Source organism: Seriola lalandi, unplaced genomic scaffold (genome assembly GCF_002814215.2).
Source record: "Seriola lalandi dorsalis isolate HSWRI2012SDOR001 ecotype SW California unplaced genomic scaffold, Sedor1 jcf7180002054949, whole genome shotgun sequence".
Lineage (NCBI taxonomy): Eukaryota > Metazoa > Chordata > Actinopteri > Carangiformes > Carangidae > Seriola > Seriola lalandi.
The window spans coordinates 588,669-607,760 of record NW_019525500.1 but is presented as its reverse complement, the minus strand read 5'-3'; the positions used below and the strand labels follow the sequence as shown (position 1 = coordinate 607,760).

Sequence of the window (19,092 nt, the reverse complement as noted above, 5' to 3'; positions counted from 1 at the left end):
GGGGGGGGGCGGGTGAGGGGGTTGGGCTGTCATGTCACCTTCCTCCCCAGTCATTTGCTCTGGACAGCTCCATGGTAACTTGCATTTTAAAGAGACTCTGGATTGAATATTTAGGATGCCATTCCTGTTGTTTAACTTGTTTGCGTTGTGTCACTTAATTCCTCACCATGAATGAACAAAATGAAGGGTGATTAAGTATTTATTAAGGTCAGGACTGGGCTTATCTTGCCCCTGTGGGCCTCTCAGTGCCTCACAAAGACCCATTTAAAAAAAAAAAAGAAATGCCAAAAGCTCTCAAAAGCTCCAGTGAATTGCTTGTCTTGGCTTGAAACTCTTCATTGAGTTTATGAGTTTTCTCTTACTATATGCCAATATTTGTATATTTCTGTCTTTGTAGAAATAAGCATGTTCCTCCCCCTGGAGTATTCCTTAGCAATTAAACTTCACTATGAAGTCATAGGCCAAAATATTGGCGTAATTAGACAGGAGCTAATTTATTTCTGTTCTGACTTGTCCTTTAATTACTCTGTAAAAAATGTATATTATCAGCCATAGCTGAGCGTGTCACTTCTTTTATATCAGTGGGAGAGGGATATTGTGGACATGAACGTGCATATGCACATCTCCGTTTTGTACGTGCATGTTTGTATTTGCAGTTGGATGGATTTATAGTTTTGTTGCGTTGCGTTGTGCTGTGGCAGAGCACTGGCCTGGCAGCAGGTAGGCAGTATTCAGACGTCATGTTTTGGCGAGACCTGAACTCAGGAGTGGTGTGTCAGTCAAGCCTGAAGTTGAGACTGAGCCATAGACATTACAAAGAGAGGAGATCCACTCCCTGGAAGGTGATAGTCTTTTTCTTATTGCCTTATTGCCTTTTTTTTTTTTTTTTTTTTTTTAAAGTGCTTTGTCCTTCACAGCCCTCTGGTTCACGCTAAAAGAACAGTCATCCTCAGTCTACATGGCTGGAAATACTTAAGGAGTGAAATTACTTTTTGCATCTCAGCAAAAGCAGCTTCTAGTTAGATATTTGGGAAGTATGTTTATTCGATTTCTGGTAGAGAGTTAGGTGAGAAGATCAATACCAGTCTCATACATGAAGCTACAGGTAAGAGTGTCTGCTGGTTTCCTGGCACCTGGTCCTGGACAAGAAATAGCGTGGCACACAAACCTCCTTGAAACCAAAATTTGTCCCTTTTACCCTACTTTGTATGAATAAAACTGAACGTGATATAGCTCGTAATTAAATAGTGAGCCTCAGAGGTGTTGGTAGGAAGATTTTGTTTCCGTTACATGGGGCCAGGCTCGCTGCTTCCCCGGTTTCTAGTCTTTATGCTAAGCTAAGCTAAGCTAAGCTAACCGGCTGCTGGCTGTAGTTTCATATTCACCCCACCAAGGTGACAGTGGTATGATTCTTCTCATCTAACTCTCCGCAGGAAACTGAATAAGCGTATTTCCCAAAAATGTCCAACAATTCCTCTAAAAACCAACCACATCAAGTGTGAAGTAAAGACGGGCTCTGGATTAGGTTCACAGCGTATTGCTCAACATTACGATTACATTAATTCCTGCTTGCTCAGTGGATTCAAAATAGCTATGAATTGAGAGCGCAGGTGTAAGACAATCCTCCTCGACTGCTGTCAAGTCATGTCAGAACGATGTGGTGTTTGGTCTCTGCATTGTGCCAGAAACCTTGTTACTGAGCCGCTGTGTTTCTTTCTTTTTTTTTCTCACATAAATACACGTGGCTGATGGTGGAAGTACAGTAATTTGTCTTGTCTGGTGTGACTGTTTTTGAACAGATTTATGGAGGATGGTAGCTTTAAAGACAGATTATATGATGGAGGAGAAACCTGAGCCATCAGGGCTCATACCAGGATGGTTTATGAGATGGATGGCTCACATGATGGTGTATGCTAAAGAGTGTGGGGACAAACACACGCAGCTTGTTTGGTACTTTTAAATGACTGATAAGCTGGTGGCAGCATTTTGCCAGTAGCTGTAGAGCTTTGTTGACTTTTTTAGATTGTATACTCTCCCTCCCTGAAGTTTCTTAAACAGACACAATGAGACAAGACAGAGGAGCGACTGGAAGAGCAGCAACATTGAAAGGAATTTGGTTTTCAAGCCAATATACTCAGGAGGAAAGGATATTAGCATTAGCATGCTGCGCTACCATGACGCCTCAGTGGGATGCAAGTGTTGACATGTGATGCAACCCTGGACGATCTCCACTCTGCCCTGGTGTAAAAAGAAAAATCTACATTGAGAATCCTAATTACCATATGAATGAGTGTCAACAGGAATGTATGGCACAGAGCAAAAGATTCCCTCTGAAGGAGGGGGGGGTCTAAAACTCTGTATACACAACAAAAGTGTTGTCTGTATGGAGGAGAAAACTAGCTGGTGTGTGTTTTGCACTTATCAAAAGAGGAGCCTCTATGAAGGAAAAGGAATTTGGGGAAATAAAAGGAAAGCCTATGGGAAAGTGGATCAAGTGTTTTGTCTTAAGAGGAGAAAACGACTCAGCCACTCAGAAGATTTAGACATGAATATAATTGGGTTTACTGTCAGGCTCACATGGCGCAGGTTCATACCAGCACATCCAGGAAGTAAGCTGTTTTCTTTATAAGTTTGCATTTCTTTCAGCACCTCAGACAAAACCGTAACGCTCCTCCCCATCCACCTCTCCCTCTCTGCCATATCCTCTTCGTTTTCTCACACGGATGTGCAGCCTTGTACTATGTGCTCTGGCCATCTGTTACCTTCAGGTCAGGGGTGTGAGTTTTCCGTGCACTGAGCACATCATCTTCATACCAAGACGGCACAGGCTTTGTTAGCTCTGTTACGAGATTTTAAACGATGATTTTTTTTTTATTTGGCTCTGCATTGTGTTCATAGGCAACGAGTTGGTACTTCTGAAGGTCATCAGTCTCTCACTCTCACCCTGGATATACACCTAGGAATGCAACTAATGATCATTTAGAATCAGTTAATCTGCATATTATTTTCTCAACTAATCACCTGCTTGCTTGATAATAAAAATGTAAGAAAATGGTTAGAATTGCACAACATAATTTATTGAAGCTCAGTGTGACGTCTTGAAATTGCCTGTTGTGTTCAAACCCTGCAAAATTTCCAGCTTTTAAACAAGACAAAGAAAAGCAACAAATACCCAAAACTGAGAAGCTCTTTACATTTTATTAACTGATTATCAAACTGGTGGATTTTCTGATGACTGACTAATAGATGAATTGCTGAATCATTTCGGTTTTCACCATTTCCCCTCCACAAGTATCCTAGTGGTTAATTGTTGATAACGGCGTAAAACAACCCTGTTTTCTCTCTCTTAAATGCTCCCCCTTTTCTTCAACCTTTCGTATTCTTCCTGCCCGTCTCAAAAAAATGTCTTTATAATTGAGTATTTCAGTTAACGCTCGAGTCGAGATTCCATTATCTGTTTTTCATCAGGCTGAATGTTCTGCAGTACGAACATTGTCTGCCATAATCAAATTCCACTTAAAAAGTAATGAAGGGGAGCGTTGCTGACACACTGAGAGCAGAACGTTTGACTGCATTGAAAATGGCTAAAATCTCATTTAATAAGTCAAACCAGCGGCCTGCTGTTGCTCGGGGAAGGTGTTGCTCCGGTGAAAGAGTGTCACACCGGTGAAGCTGTAAATCTGGAAGCTGTGGTCTGGAATGCTGTTCATGTCAGAACTTGCTTCCTCTTCCCGTTATGAAAGACCCCTCAAAGAAGATGGTGCTGACAACAGCTCCGCGCACAACCATCTCACCTCTGTTCGGTCTCGCGTTACCAGGCCTAGCGTTGGCGGCAGGGTCTGCTGTTTTTTGGGGTTGTCTTATGGTCTTAAAGATCTTTCCCCTTCCTCCCAAAAAGGTCTTCCTTAATTGATATCATGCTTGTTTCCTGCCTGATTCCTTCGGTTTATTTCATTCCTCCTCATCCACAAGTGTCAGACAGTTCGTTTTTGTTAGAAAACAATTAGCATCTAGCTCTTAAATGTTTCTTTTTAGCTTGGCTTGTAGTGTCTGTGCTTATGTGCATTTAAATTTAGCATCTTTTTCATTTTAGCTATCCCCCGATATACACTCAGTTGCCAGTTTATTAGGTACACTTAGCTAAAACTAATGCATAGGCCTGCAACAAACCCTACCTTCTTAAAGGCTATAATTCCCCCCTCGTGTTGTTTCAAACAGAAGTAAGAGCTCTGCTTGTAGACAGAGTTTAGAGGGTTACAAGGAACTACCAGGCCAGAACAGCTGAAAACAAACCATGGTAGATTATTATAGCCTGCCAGCTCAGGCCTACACATTAACTCGTGGGACTCTGTATAGAGCCAGAAACATGCTTTTCTCCTTCACTCAGGAGTTGGCATAAGCTAAAGCTGCTGAGCTCCAGGTCCTCAAACACAACATCAACCCCTAATCCGGGCTAATGCAAACACGATGCTGGGTCAGGTCATACAAACACATTTCAGGCTGGAAACCTACTGTAAGTTAAACAGAAGAGAAAGGAAGAAATACATAAAGATGTGCTTTATATCGTGGCAGCGTTGTGGTATGTTTGAGTGTTCAAATCAAACAGGTGACAGAGAGGCTGTGATTGGTTGTGTTTTTGTTGTTCAGCCTGTTTGCTATTTCTTCACTGTGGAGATCAGGGATGCCTTTAAAGTGGCCCCTGTTCCAGCCACTGAAAGCTGTTTTATACACTCAGCGGCTTATATAATCAACTGGAACGCAGAGGAATGGCATCCCTAACAGAATCAATTTCATCCCACTTCATATCATACTTGTCATATTTCTCTAGTGGAAAAAAAAAAAAAGTCAAGCTGCAAGTAGAGGAACAAAGTTCAAGACTTGTTTTGTTGTGGTGAGACAAACTACAAAGTTGGTGTTTATGGGATTTAGGGGCGGCAATTATTGCAAGTCGACCGTTGCTTTATGAAGTTGCCTTATAGATCACAAGGAAGCCAGAGAGGCTGGGTGACTTCCAGGGAAAAGTAAATCCCAGTGGAGCCCCCTGCTCTCTCTGTGCCGCTTTTGTCAATGAAAGCGACCAAGCAAAAAAGTACCTTCGTAGATGTTATGTAATCTGAAACCATGTGATTTTTTTAATGTAGCCTACCTCTTTTCTACTCCCCTGGACTGCTCTGAATTAATAATACAAGAAAAACCCTGTTGTGGTTCATTCTGACTCATTCACACTTTTTAATGGCACAGTCACGCAGACACATACTGGATGCCCTGTTTTCAATTTCTATTCCGTAAACTGAAAATATTCCGACCTCTATAATTTGGTGGATGCAGCCTGGCGCGCATGAAAATGCATTTCCTTGAGGAAAGGAGAAGTTGTCATTATGGCATGTGGAGGGGCTCGTCTGGGAGCTGCTGAGGATCAAAACAGTCTTTTACATGAGTCTGCTGTACATGTTAGAGCAAGACCCTGCCCTCAGCACCTCGCTCTCCCTGTCACACACACACACACACACACACAAGCACACACACATACACATACATGCATTGAGGTTGTTTTTCTCTGCCTGCATCTGCTCATCAGCAAAATAAAAGCACGTCAGATGATTTGCAGAGGTTGTTTTTTGATTATGAGTAAACGTCCACAAACGCATCAACGCGCTTGAGGCAACGCAGGCGCTCTTTTGTTGCGTTATGTTGCATCTCTATTATTTGTCCTCTTTCACTGTGCGCATATCGCCACCGGCTGTACTTATCGTCAACCCCCTCACACACCCTCCCCTCTCTGCTCTATTTTCACAGCTGTAATGCCAACTCTTTTTTTTTTTTTTTCCAAGTTGCCGTGATGGAAGATATGTGTGCTCAATCCCTCTGTCTCCCTGTGATCTCTTTTGAATTCAGAGCCCACATATTCCTGAAGGTGACACCCCTGAAATGGGATGTCAATGAGGAGAAAAGGGGGAAGGTGCACCCGGGGGCCTGCAGCGAAGTGATTGAAAGTTTGACTTTGGCCAAATAAAGTATATGACGATGTTACATCCAAAAACATGTCACAATCAGACGAGACAAAGCAGAGACGAGGCTTTTTCTGTGACTTTAAAAGGCAGTGACGATGAATGAGATACTCTATGACACTTAATAGCATTGCTCAGTATTTCGACACCTGTGGTTTCTTGATACAGATGTTTTCTTCAACCTGACAGGACTCAAATAGCCTAAGATTAATCATCAGATTCTGTTGAATTCAGTTCAGCATGTAAATGATGGTATTCATGGTAATGATTAGTTGCTTTTTAAGGCCAATCAAATGATTTTTTTTTAGTGTCTCCTGGCATGAAGTTGTTACGCTCACATTCTTCTCTCTCTCCACCACTCCCTCAGCTTTCATTGAGAATGTCCAAACCCCCTGTGCAAACGGCCGCGAGGTGGGCAGAGCCACCGAGCCTTCATCATGGAGGCAGCCGCTCACCACCATCACCGTCTCCAAGAAACGCAACTGGCTGCAGCAGAGCTCCCTCAGGAAGAATCACTGCACCAAGGACGAGCAGCAGGGAATGCTGGGAGCTGAGGATGAGGGTGGTCAGGCCTCCCATCAGCCTCCGCCTCCTCCCAGTCCCTCCCCAGACCACCTGAGACCCTTAAGGGGAGCCACCCCGCGGCCGGTCCACCTGCAGCTGCCTCAGGTTAGCTATAAGATCTCTTTGTTTGCAAGGCTGAGGTTTATGGAGGTAACACAACATCCAGCACAGTGGTTGTTGTATTTCAGTTCAGCATCATGCTTTAAACTTTGGCTCCTTCTTAATGTAGGTCGCTCAAGCCAAGGTGTCACTTCAACCTCGGAGCGTAGACCCAGCCGAGGAGAACGACGCAGACGATGAAGGAGATATCTGGTACAACCCGATCCCGGAGGACGACGAACCGGAGACGTCTCACCGACCCTCCATCCGGCTGCTGGTCCCCCCTCGAACGGAGCTCGAGAGGAGGCCCAGCAGGGGAGGAGGCGATGTGGGTCACGGCAGGAGGGCCCTGGATGGCAGCGGAGGCACAGGGCCGGAGCCTCTCGGCGAAGGCCTTGGTGGCGGTTTAGGAGATGGGAGTCAGGGGAATGCTGCACATTCCACAGAGGCGCTACATCTGCACAGACAGATGCTCGCGTGCAAACCTCAGGAGGAGGGTGGGCCTTCCACCAGCAGAACCACAGGTGAGGCAGAAAAAAGAAAAAAAAAGAAAATGAAAGGCACCCACACCTTCTCTCATTCTTCCTATCCTCCGCTTCCTGCTTTCTTTCGACTTCTTCATTCACTGTTTCTCTTACTCTTCTTTCGGCCCGATGCTCGAGGGCCAATCATTGTCTGGCGTTTTGTCTCTTAGCCAGTCACTCTGGGCAGATTTTTGTGGTTGTGCACACCTTGAGCACTAATTACAGCTAGTGTTTAAAATGTTTCCAATCTAAGGACTTATTTAGCTGCAAGTCATTCCTGGGTTATCATAGCTTCTCTCACAAATATAGAAAGCATTTAAGAGTGAGGTTGAAGATAATAGAAGACCGAAAACAGAGTTTGGCTCAGTTTAAAATCCAAAATTCCTCTTGAAATCTATAAGAAATATACTGTAGCTGTACTAGCTCAGTTGTGTTTGATCGGTGCAGAGAGGAGCCATAGCTGTCGAATCATATCGCTCTATATCACCGTCCCTCATTAGTTTAACTCAGACAGACATTAGCCAGGAGGAATTCAGAACTGGCATTCCTGAGAGGAAAGAATATCCATTTACGTGTGACTGAGGCTCACACAGATGGCTGTGAGCCTTGTAAATTGCTGGTTTTTTAGTCCTCAGTTGAATAAATGTCCTCTCACCTTGAAAGCTAGCTCATTAAAACTGCGCTCACGGTGTGTGCAGACACAAAAACACAGATTCGTGACCTGCTAAGTTTTAAGCAACATTACTGTGAATGAATTGGGGTTATTTTTTATTTATTTGTCTGTTTGGAAAAAAAAACTTGTGGACAACTCTGACAACTCTACAAAGACGGCATAATAATGACAGCCAGCACACGGCTCCCTGTCTCTTAATAAGCTTGGTCTGTCTTTGCTAACTTCCGACTTTTTGTTCTCTCTGATGTGGCAACATGGTAGTTTGAACCAAGTGGCACATCTTGAGCTGAGCCTATAATTACAACTTTTGACAACACTTCTGTGGCACGCAACAGCCATTCCTAGTTGTAGGAGCACAAAGCAAGGCTGAATAGTTTGGTTATGCTTAGTGAAATCTAATACGTGAGCTTTAGTGTTCACAGCAGCAGATTTACTGCAGGGATGAAGGCTTGAAATGAGCTCAGAAATAACTTCTTTCCCCTAAAATGGTGAAGGGTTTAAAAGTTGAAACCACAAGTCATTGAGATATGTTGTTGAAAATAAAAGATTATGCTTTTGGCTGCAGTTTTCTCCTGTTTTAAAACAATCACTACATAGAAAGAAACTGTTTATCTTGTGGAGTGGAAAGTCTTAACTTGCCCTTGACGAGGACACAGGTTTGATTGGCGGCTGATAAACTCCTTGATCCTCATTGACTGGCTTCAAACTCCTGGCTCTCGCTGACATCACGTGTGGCTCAGCAAAACTCTCCGTCTTGAGAGACTTTCCTCGTAGGATTAGGATTAAACCGGTCCCCAATGAGTCTCGGTGTACTGGGCCAGGAAAGGCACTAATCATGGCGCACAGTGCTAATTAAATTTAGAGCTATTTGTGCCTCCACAGTTTCAGACCTATTTTGCAGTCTAGATGAAATTTGCCAGTGTCATTAGGGTCTTTCATGCTGGGTAAGCAGATGAGTGGACAAAAATTGTGGGCCGGAGTGGCTCGTTCAGCAGTTTTAACGGAGGAGAAATCTTGTTCTCAGCTCCTGTGAAGGGCGAGTCTTATTTAATGTTCACTCAGCTGTCTGCCTTTTTCAAAAACCGATTTGTTTTCCATCAGCTTGCTGCCATTCGAAGGCCTCATTTCCATCCTGTAATAAGATTCTGTTGAACAGGAGCAGGTCTGTGATAGTGTGGGTTTACTGCTGCTCTGACTGGAAGCTGTGAAAGTGGGAGTAGCAGTGTTGTTTTTTTGTTTTTTTTCCCCCCCTCCCGCTCCGGAACTGCCTCCCTCTCTGCTGCCTGTTGACTTTGCAATTGATTCCTGTGGGTTTGGCGACGCCATCCCACACTTCACTGCAACAAAAAAGAGCAACAAGCCCAGCTACGTGTCAGGGTTGTGTGTGTGTGTGTGTGTGTGTGTGTGTGTGTGTGTGTGTGTGTGTGTGTGTGTGTGTGTTGTAAATGCAGTGGGGACTATTAAATCAAAAGGAATGGTCGGCAGGTATAATATCACTTCACCCTCTTTCCACTTCAACCTTTAGAAATTACTGTGTGTGTGTCTGTGTGTATTGTTGTTGCTGTTAACACAGTTTGTACTGGCTGCAGGATGACACTGCACTCCTCCTCCTCCTCCTCCACTCCTAACTGGTTGGGAGTGTTGGGGGATGGTGAAAAGGACAAGAGCCTGCTGCGGGCATTCACTCCACTCAGCGTCCCATCCCTCCACTGCAGGGTCAACCTGGGCCTGTTTTGGGGACATGGATTATTACTCAAACAAGATTTCTATGAGCCTTTCTCTTTGTTAGACTTTGATGGCCTTGCACCAGCTGATATAGCCTGAAATACCAGATGGTTGATGAGCTGTTCACTCACTGACTAAACATGTTCAGCGTGTATTCTGAACAGTCAGTAATCAGCAAAAGTGTAGCTAGAGCTTTGCTTCTTAAAAGTGTGTACAGAAATAGCAGAAGACGAAACTAAGCACACACATTTGATGGTAGTAACATCACTGTTACCACCACAGCGTGCTGTATCTTTACCACATCTTCTGTATGTGTGTTTAGGCTACCACATTATGGGTTGCCTCACCACATTATTGTAAATGCACCCGCGCCTCCTAGGGAATAATGGCCTTTGATCTAATCTTTGACGAAAAAAACATTAAGTGGAGCCACAGTGTTGAACTTCACTGTTTTGGTCCCATCTTTTCTGCCATCTGTTTCTGACTCTTCACAAATGCGAGCTCATACAGACTCCACTTTATCTGCAAGACTAAAAATTTGACAGGCTTTTCGTTGATTGGGCACGAATAAGAGTGTCTGCTGAATTAATGAAGCAGTGCAGATGTAGATGACTCTCTGCGACTATAGTTTCCCTCTGTTCGGCTGGCTGGTTCTTTTTCCCTCACCGGATACACTCCAGACTCCTCATGTGCTGCCTATTGACTGACTTTTTGTCCATCTGAATGCTCTATTTGTATGGAGAATAATGATTGATGGACTTTGGGGGTGGTGAGCGTGGTGTGTTCCCAATCTCTTGTTCCCTTTAGTGCCTGTTTGGGGAATCTGACTTGGCCTGCGCTCAGAATGGGATCAGAGCTATTTCTGGGGGTTGTTTTGGTCACGCTGGCTGCCGCGCTGGAGAGTTGGCCCCTGGCTGCTAAAGTTACATGAGAGTTCAAGCCTCTGAGTTCAAACCTGGAATCTAATCTCGGCTGACGATTGCACGGTTCGGTCTGGAGGAAGTCAACAACTCAGAGGAGCAACATTGTGAGAACAGCACTTCAAAACCAGAGCAGATTCCTTAGCTTGGCGCTAGATGTGAAGTTCGGGTCACATAGTTTTCTCGTGGCTCTTTCTTTCTGGTCTGTTCTTCATTTCATCACCAGAGCAGCTGTAGAAAACTGAAAAGTTTATCTGTGTGCACTAATGCAGGACCCTTCCGTACTATAACTGGTTGTACATGAATGGGAGGTCATGAATCAAAATGGTATCTGTAGTTAAGTTGTTGGACCATTTAATCCTGACCAAGTGTTTGATGAGAGGGTTTTCCAGGAGTGGTTGTAAGCCCAAAGCTCTATTACCTATAGGGCTGCAACCAATAATTATTTTCATTACTGATTAATATGTTAACCAAAGAAAGAAATGCCCTTAATAACTTCCCAGAGACCAATGTCTTAATGTTGCTTGTTTTGGATATTCAGTTTACATTGATAAAAAGCAATAAATCCTCAGATCTGAGGAGTTGAAACCAGCAAATACAAGGTTTTCTCCCAGGAAATTAGACTATATTATGTGTGACGTTGCTATAAAACGCTGTATGTAAACCCTTGAATATCTGGCGTACTTTATTTTTTGACGTATGTAGATTTGTTTCTTTTTAAGTATATTTTTGGGGGCTTTTGTGCCTTTATTGGACAGGATAGTAGGGAGACACAGGAAATGGGGAGGCAGAGAGAGGGGGAATGACATGCAGCAAAGGCCGTCCGATGCGGGACTCGAACTGGGGCCAACTGCAGCAAGGACTGTAGCCTCTACACATGTGGCGCCTGCTTAGACCACTACGCCGCACGATTCCCTTGTTTTAGATTTGTTTCAAGGACAATAGTATTGGCTTCATATTGTCACTATGCTGTTGTAAACATAACTGTTGCTGCTGAAGAAACAATATGTTCCAATACAGATAAATACATATCCTGTTCTGAAATTATTTGTTTAAAATTCTGATTTAAAAAAAAACATTTTTTAGTAATAAAATATAATATAATAATAGTATCGATAAAGCACTGCCTGAAAATAAGTATCGATAAAATCCTAACAGTGCAGATGACAGTGCAATTACCAATGAATTCTTCACTCATTCAGTGTGATGAAGGAAGATTGATGTTTTTTTTCTGTAATTTAATGTTAGCAGAGCTACAAGGTAAAACCATTAAATTAAGATTGTATCTCCATTGATTGTTTTGTACTGAAAATGTTTTTGATTGGTTTTCAGATAAAAAAACAAGTAATTTGTCAACACATGATTACGTTGCTATCGGTACCTTGTTGCGTGGACGGTGGAGGTGCAGCGAGGCCGAGGTGTCTGTCCAGAATTAGCAGCCACTCTGTTGCTTGAGTTACAGCAGAGCAGGAATGCCTCCAGCAGTGGGCGAGTTAAGACTACATGAGGGCTGCTTTGGCAGGGGGCCATGTTGTGCTAGTGAGAAGGCCTGCATGCTTGGATATATTAGCAGGGGTTTTGCAACCATTGTAATGAAACGGCCGGGCTCCCGCGGCCCCTGAAAGGCCTTCCGACGCTCAGTGATTTAGAGCCGAAAGGAGAGGAAGGAGCACAGAGCCCAGCCTCGGTCACCGACTGAGGAAACCTACAGGACAAGTATGCCATTCACCCGTTTATTTACACTGCCCTTGTTTGTCAGCACACCCTGGACCTTTCTGTTTTTACTTTTAACACACACATTTGGCAGGCATGCTTGTACGGACACACACATACCACACAAGTGAATACAAGTGGTTTTACAGGGGTAATCAGGGACAGCAGATTATTGTCTCCCTTCAAGGCTTATCAGAGTTTACCCAATTGCTCTCTCTGTTTCTCACACACACACACACACATTGTCACATTGTATCCAAGCGTGTAACATTGTTGAATCTGAGGACATTTCACATTATCTGACTATTATTTATGTCTTGGCGTTGGCTAGAATTACAATTTGGCTCCTTGACTGCTCACGCTGCAAGATGGCTGTAAAAATACTTATATTTCACATATTTGATAATGACTTTGTCACACACGCACGTGCACATGCACATGCACACACACACACACACATACAGCTTCCACCTTCCACCTGCACCTGCTTTGTGCCAGCGTTGTGAAAAGCCCTCGCCATAAATTCCTGGGCTTTGTTAAGAGGTGTCAGTGGCCTGGTGCCTGAGGAGGGTCACAGGGTCAGGGAGGGTGTGTGCGTGTGTGTTTGTCTTTATGTATGCATATTTACATGCACTCTCTCTTTGTGTTACGGTAATAAGGAGAGTGCATGTGCATGTTAAAGTGCTGGGGGGGTGGACAAAGTTGCCCTGCTCAGGTGTCACCCAGAGGAATGCAGACCTTTTGCCCTTTGACCCCCGGAACATGGCCCTGGAGGGTTGGGTGTCAAACCATTGCCCCTGAACCTCAGCTAGTAAGGTGTCACGTTACTCTCTTGGCTGCTGCCACAAGTCCAAAGGCTACAGAAGACCCAGCTGCGTGTGTGTGTGTGTGTGTGTGTGTGTGTGCGTGAAGCCACATGCATTAACAATGCAACAGTCATTAATTCTGTCAGAGGCGAGTGGATGTTGCTCCAGTTCATGAGGGTTATCAAATAAATGGGACAACAGCAGGTTATTTAGATTTTTGAAGGAGCATATCTCACAGAATGAGATAGTCAAGTAAATGGACATGAATTTAGGTCATAATTTTTTTTTAATGAATATAGTTTCAAACCGAAGAGGTTGCTGTTTTTGTGTTATTCAATCTTTATAGATATTACATGTAGTAGGGGCTGACAGTTTGGTTAAAACCAGTGTCACAATATTATTTTCACAATATTTTCTCTGCTATTGATACATATCACAATGTCTATACCATCAAGTATCAAGCAGCGTGAGGTCATACTCCTAAGATGGTGCTAAGATATTTCCTGATCTAAATCAGGAAACTTTTGATACTTTAAGCTGCGTTTTATTTAAGTAATGTTTTTTTTTTTTTGCTGATGTGCTGAACAGTTAGGGTGTTTGTTCAGTGAAACATAAAGGTAAAAACTTGCTTATATTCCCCCAAATATTGACAAAAAAATTCTTTTGATTAGAAATTAAAGTCTTGTATTGGCACCAGTTTCCAGTCATAATCACAATATGGCAAATATGTGCAAAACACATAGAGAATAATATCATTAATGTTCAATAAAATGAACTGTGTTCGCTTGTTATGTAATATCCCTTTCAAAATTCATCAGTTGTTGATTGTAATTGGCTGTAATTAAAGTCATTAATTTGGACAACAGAGTTTTGTAAGCAACATGATAAAGTTACGAAAGTAGAGAAACCATAACGTTGTCTGCTTCCGACATTATTAATAATTACCAGTATAAGCAAGAGACAGGAGTGTAATAGCATCCTCTACAGTCACTTACAGCCTCTTTAAATGTGACGCTGTCTCACAGTCTATGTACCGCATATGTAACTACTATTGAACACTGAGCAGCAGTTTTGAAAGTAGCTGTTTCCGTCTCATTATTACTGTAATTAAATACTCAGTACAATATGTCAAGAAAGGTTATATAAGAATTTAAAAATGAGTTCAACTGTGATTCATGCACAAGGAATTTCTCTCCTGAAAACCTTGTTTCAGACCTGACCAGGCGCTCTCTGTGTACCCGACCCCACCCCAGATGTTGTTTGGTGAATTTGCACCTACAGTGCCCTCCACCCATTTTCTCCCTTCTCAGAGCACCTCTGTGTCTATTATTGGCAGGAAGCCGTGACAGGGAAGGCTACTCAGCCAGGGTGGGAAAAGGAGGCTAAACATGGTTTGGTTAGGAATGTGAGAGAACAGCCGTGTTCATTTGTACATTCACCAGCCAGCCTGCCAGCCTTCCAGTCGACCATCCAGACCTCTGAGAGCCTGGACAAGGGGTGCCTTTGTCCCCCATCTGCAGGCTACACCCTGCCCTGTTCCTGCCCCCCATCTTACCCTTCTCTCCATCCTGTTGGACCTCCTCTGCCTCCCTCTTTTCACTCGCAGACCCTCATCCCAGAATAGCACAGCAGGTCCCCTCTGAAAATAGAGCTGGTGCTGTTGGCAGGGTCAAGCTCTCCCTTGCTCCTCTTTCTACTTTGTATCTCCCTCGCCCTGTGTATTTCTCTCTCACTTACAGAATCACTCTTTTGTCTCAGAGATTTATTCAGAGAAAATAATTAGCCAGTTAAAACAATAAGTGCATTTTTATTTGAAATGACACATCCAAACTCAGTGCAGAAAAAGTCCATGTTATGAATGTATTTAATGTCTAAATAGCTCATCAGCCCCTGGACTTAGTGTTTAAGTGTTTTAGTGTTTAATATCTAGGCCTCATCAAATGACAAGGAAAAGGTAAATTCTTCCTACTGAGTCATGTGGTCCAGCCTTAATCTCCCAGTAACTCATGCGGTGAGGTATTCCCTGTAAAGTGAAAAAAAAAACGCAGGTTAGTCACAGAGGAAATCTTATTAAAAGAGCACTGAATGTAGAAAATAGCTGTTTTTCTGTTTGAGGGAGGCTCAAGCTTCCCATTGAGCAAATAGCAGGATGCCCATAATTTTACAGATTCCACTTTAATCACTCAAATCAGGGTTGGCTCCGTGTCAACCAATTTTTTCTTTCTCTTCCCTAGCCATATTTTTTTAATCTCAGAAAATGACTGAAATTGTTGCATGTAGGTCAATGACGGGGCTTTTAAAAAGTGTGTAGCTGAATTTAAAATGTTCAAAACACAGATATTGATGCTGTGTTGTGTTAATGTCTGTTCAAAATTCCTAACTACCGCGCAGTATGTCCTGGGCAGTAACTATGTGCAAGGTGCATTGGTACATTGTTATCTGTTGCCATTATGGCAGATACAGTCAGCACATAGGTTACTAATGGATGGAATGTACAAAAGCAAGTACTCACTCAAAGTCATGTGACTATGTGGACCTACAGGTTGTACTGATAAGTGATAGTGTTAGCAAATGTCGACCGGCTCCTAAAGATTCTGTAATTGATATTTTAACAAGCACAATAGATCAAAGGACTATATCTGTATCTTGAAAGGAGTCACTCATGGTGACGAATCCACAATGAACCCACAGATAATTATCCCTCAACAACAAGTTTCTTTCAGCTCTACAGGTTTTTGGGGTTTTTTTTTGTATCTTTGAGCTCATTTGTTTGCTAAATGTTTGCTAACAGATTAGCCTTAATGCTATAAAGTGATAATGTTTCAGTGTTGCATTTAAAGGTAGATATACAAAAAAGACAACAAATGCAGGTTTAAATATTATAGGATTCTGGTTGGTTTGGTGAGAAACTGATTATAAACATGGATAAAACTTAAAGCCGCAGTTCACGCCTGTAGACTAAACAATGGCTGTCACTCCTGCATTGAAATCTAGACCCTGAAATTTCATGGTGTAGACGTCTAGTTAGGCGAGAGCTGCCTTCAAGGACCAGTCCAAATGGATATTTTTCAACTTGAATAATGAGTGAGTAACTCTAGCTCAGCCCCGAAGCAGTTGGTGTCTCTGGACAGACATTTCCCGGCTTATAGTCCTCTGTTTTTCCTGGAGCTGCAGCTAATGACATTCCACTTCAATTTCCCCGGTGTTTGATTGAATGAAGCCCACTTTAAGCAAACGGGCCTCATGGAAACTTCTTGGTGAACAATTGAATTTTTTCTGAATCTGTTTCTTTAAAACCATAAATTAACTAAATCACTGTCTGGGTTTACATCTATAGACTCTAACTGTATTATATAGTGCTGAAATGTTTATATGAAGCGTCGCCTACTCAATGTATCTCTGGCAGTGGATTATGGGTTGCATGTAAACCTAATCTTGATGATGTGCTGCAGAGGTGTAGTGCTTTACTGACAGACTGTAAATTATGGCTCATGCACACTTTGCCTTTGGTTTCTCAGTCTTCTCTTTCCTGTCTGTCTTCACTGGACATCTGAACGGTTACTTGTAATCACAGGAGTAAGGTGGATTGTCTCGTGAAACCAGTGATTACAGTGACTTTAAGAACTTGTGACTGGTGGTACCCATTTGTTCCTGTGAGTGAGCCAAAAATTGCTTTCTAAATATTTTCCTGCCAAAGAATTTGGCAGGGAAAATGTTTAAACTGTTTAAAGTGTCAACCAAAGAAAAATCAAAATTCAAAATGCGTCAGACTCTCCTTTAACCAGCTTTTTCTCTTGCTCTGTTATTTCCTCTCTAGATGGTCCTGACCTGCCCAATGCTGTCGGCTTCTCCCCTCCCTCCAGCCCAAACCCAGCCAAGAAGAGTAGCTCCATCAACTGGTCCTTCCCAGACAAGATCAAGTCCCCACGCACCGTCAGGAAGATCTCCATGAAGATGAAGAAGCTCCCAGAGCTCAGCCGGAAACTCAGTGTCAAGGGGACCCAGAGTAGCAGTAACAGCAACAACGGCAGCGGAAGCAGTCAGTTGGAGCCGAGAGCCCATTCTCCCCGAAACAATGGGGGTGGGTCGGAGGCTGTGTCCCAAACTTCAGGCCCTCCTAGGTTAGCGGCATCTGGGGGTGGGCAGGCGAGGCGTAACGTGATCTCGCGCTACCACCTGGATAGCAGCGTGTCCACACAGCACAGCTTCAATAAGAAGAAAAGTAACGGCAGCTCAAAGTCCGCCAGTAAAGGTGGCTACCTCAGTGATGGTGACTCACCAGAGCTGGTGGCCAAATCTGGGAAGCACAGCTCTGCAGAGGCGAAGGGAGGGAAAGGCAAGGAGATGGAAGGAGGCGGAAGCTCGAAACTCAACGGAACAGAGCTGGACATTGATGCTTTCCGCCATTACAGCTTCACAGAACAGCCCAAGTGCAGCCAGTACATCTCCGGACTCATGAGCCTGCACTTTTACGGTGCTGAGGACCTCAAACCTCCACGCATCGACTCACGAGATGTCTATTGCGCCATCCAAGTGGACTCGGTTAATAAAGCACGAACCGCTCTCCTCACATGTCGCACTACTTTCCTGGATATGGATCACACCTTCAACATTGAGCTGGAGAATGCCCAGCACCTGAAGCTGGTGGTGTTCAGCTGGGAGCCTACACCGAGACGCAACCGTGTCTGCTGCCACGGCACGGTGGTCCTGCCTGCACTTTTCCGGGTGACGCGTTGCCACCAGCTGGCGGTGAAGCTGGAGCCGCGGGGGCTGATCTACGTCAAGCTGAGCCTGATGGAGCAGTGGCAGAACTCGCTGGACGGTGGGCCAGATGGAGACAGGGAGCCCCAGGTGTTTGGTGTGGAGGCGTGGCGGGTGGTGGAGCGGGAGAACACGGGACTGATGGTGCCACTGCTTATAAGCAAGTGCATCAATGAGATTGAGAAGAGAGGCTGCCAGGTGAGTCTGTGCATGGTTCAATGAGTTTGACTTTGACAGAAAGGTTTCAGTTCTCCTGCAATTAACAAGTCAACCAGACAGCTCTGTGGTGAAGGTCCTGGTCCTGATTTTAACAAAGGTAAATCACAATTTCCAGAGCCAAGTCTTCAAATGTCATGTTCTTCTTCTGACTAACTCATCCATATTCATTTACAGTTACTATATATAATAACTGAAAAGCAGAAAACCCTCACATCTAAGAAGCTGCAAACAGGGAATATTTAGAATTTTATAAAGCACTTGAATGATCGATTAGTTATCACATTTATTGTTGGTTATGTTTTCTCTCAACTGACCTCAATGATTTCAGCACTTAGGATGGCAAATACTGATTATTTTCGTTTAATCTGCCGATTGTTTTCTCGATTAATCCTTATATTTTTAAAATCACAGAGAATAGTGCAATGAATTAATGAGTCATTCGCCAAACCTCAAAGTGATGTCTTCAGAAGTGTGAGAATCTGGCCAACACCCCAAAACCCAAAGAAATGAAATTTACAATTAGATAAAACAGAAAAAAAGGAGCAAATCTTCACATTTACAAAAGTAGAACCAATAAGTGTTATGCATTTGCTCTTGAAAAATAATTGAAATTGATTGTAAAAATAAACACAGATTACTAATCAATTAATTTACTAATTACTTCAGGTCTATAAAATATTTACTATACTTGTTCAAGGACATGTTTGAACAGTACGTGTGGATAAAATCCACTCTAATCCTATTCTGCAAATTTAAAACAGATGTGGATTCCTTTGAAAGGAAGGTTGGTAGGATACAATTATATAACGCATTTTTGTACGAGAGCGAAAGAACAGGGAGAGAAGTTATCTACATCCAGAGCATGCTTTAAGCTGGGTTTGCTGTGAGACAAGCGTTCAGCCTGCAGCCAGTAATAACGCTGGATGACTGGCATGAGCAGAAGAGATACAGGAGATGTACAGCATGTACCACACTTCATGATGTCACTGAGCCTTCCTGAGGCGACTGGCTCTTTTATTCAGAGAGGAGAAAGACTCAGAGTTAAGAGACCAGGGTGGTGGGGAGGACGGTGACCCCCCC

At 43.4% G+C, this 19,092-nt stretch overlaps 1 protein-coding gene across 2 annotated transcripts in view; it reads left to right on the top strand.

The window, feature by feature from the left end:
- Positions 1–19,092, top strand: part of syde2 (synapse defective 1, Rho GTPase, homolog 2 (C. elegans)) — a 46,946-nt gene that overhangs the window by 3,981 nt on the left and 23,873 nt on the right. For both annotated transcript variants that reach the window (XM_023394511.2, XM_023394512.2), the window contains exons 2-4: positions 6,376–6,677; positions 6,802–7,195; positions 16,850–17,991. In XM_023394511.2, coding sequence (XP_023250279.1) covers positions 6,376–6,677; positions 6,802–7,195; positions 16,850–17,991 — 1,838 coding nt within the window. The remainder of the gene's footprint in view (positions 1–6,375; positions 6,678–6,801; positions 7,196–16,849; positions 17,992–19,092) is intronic.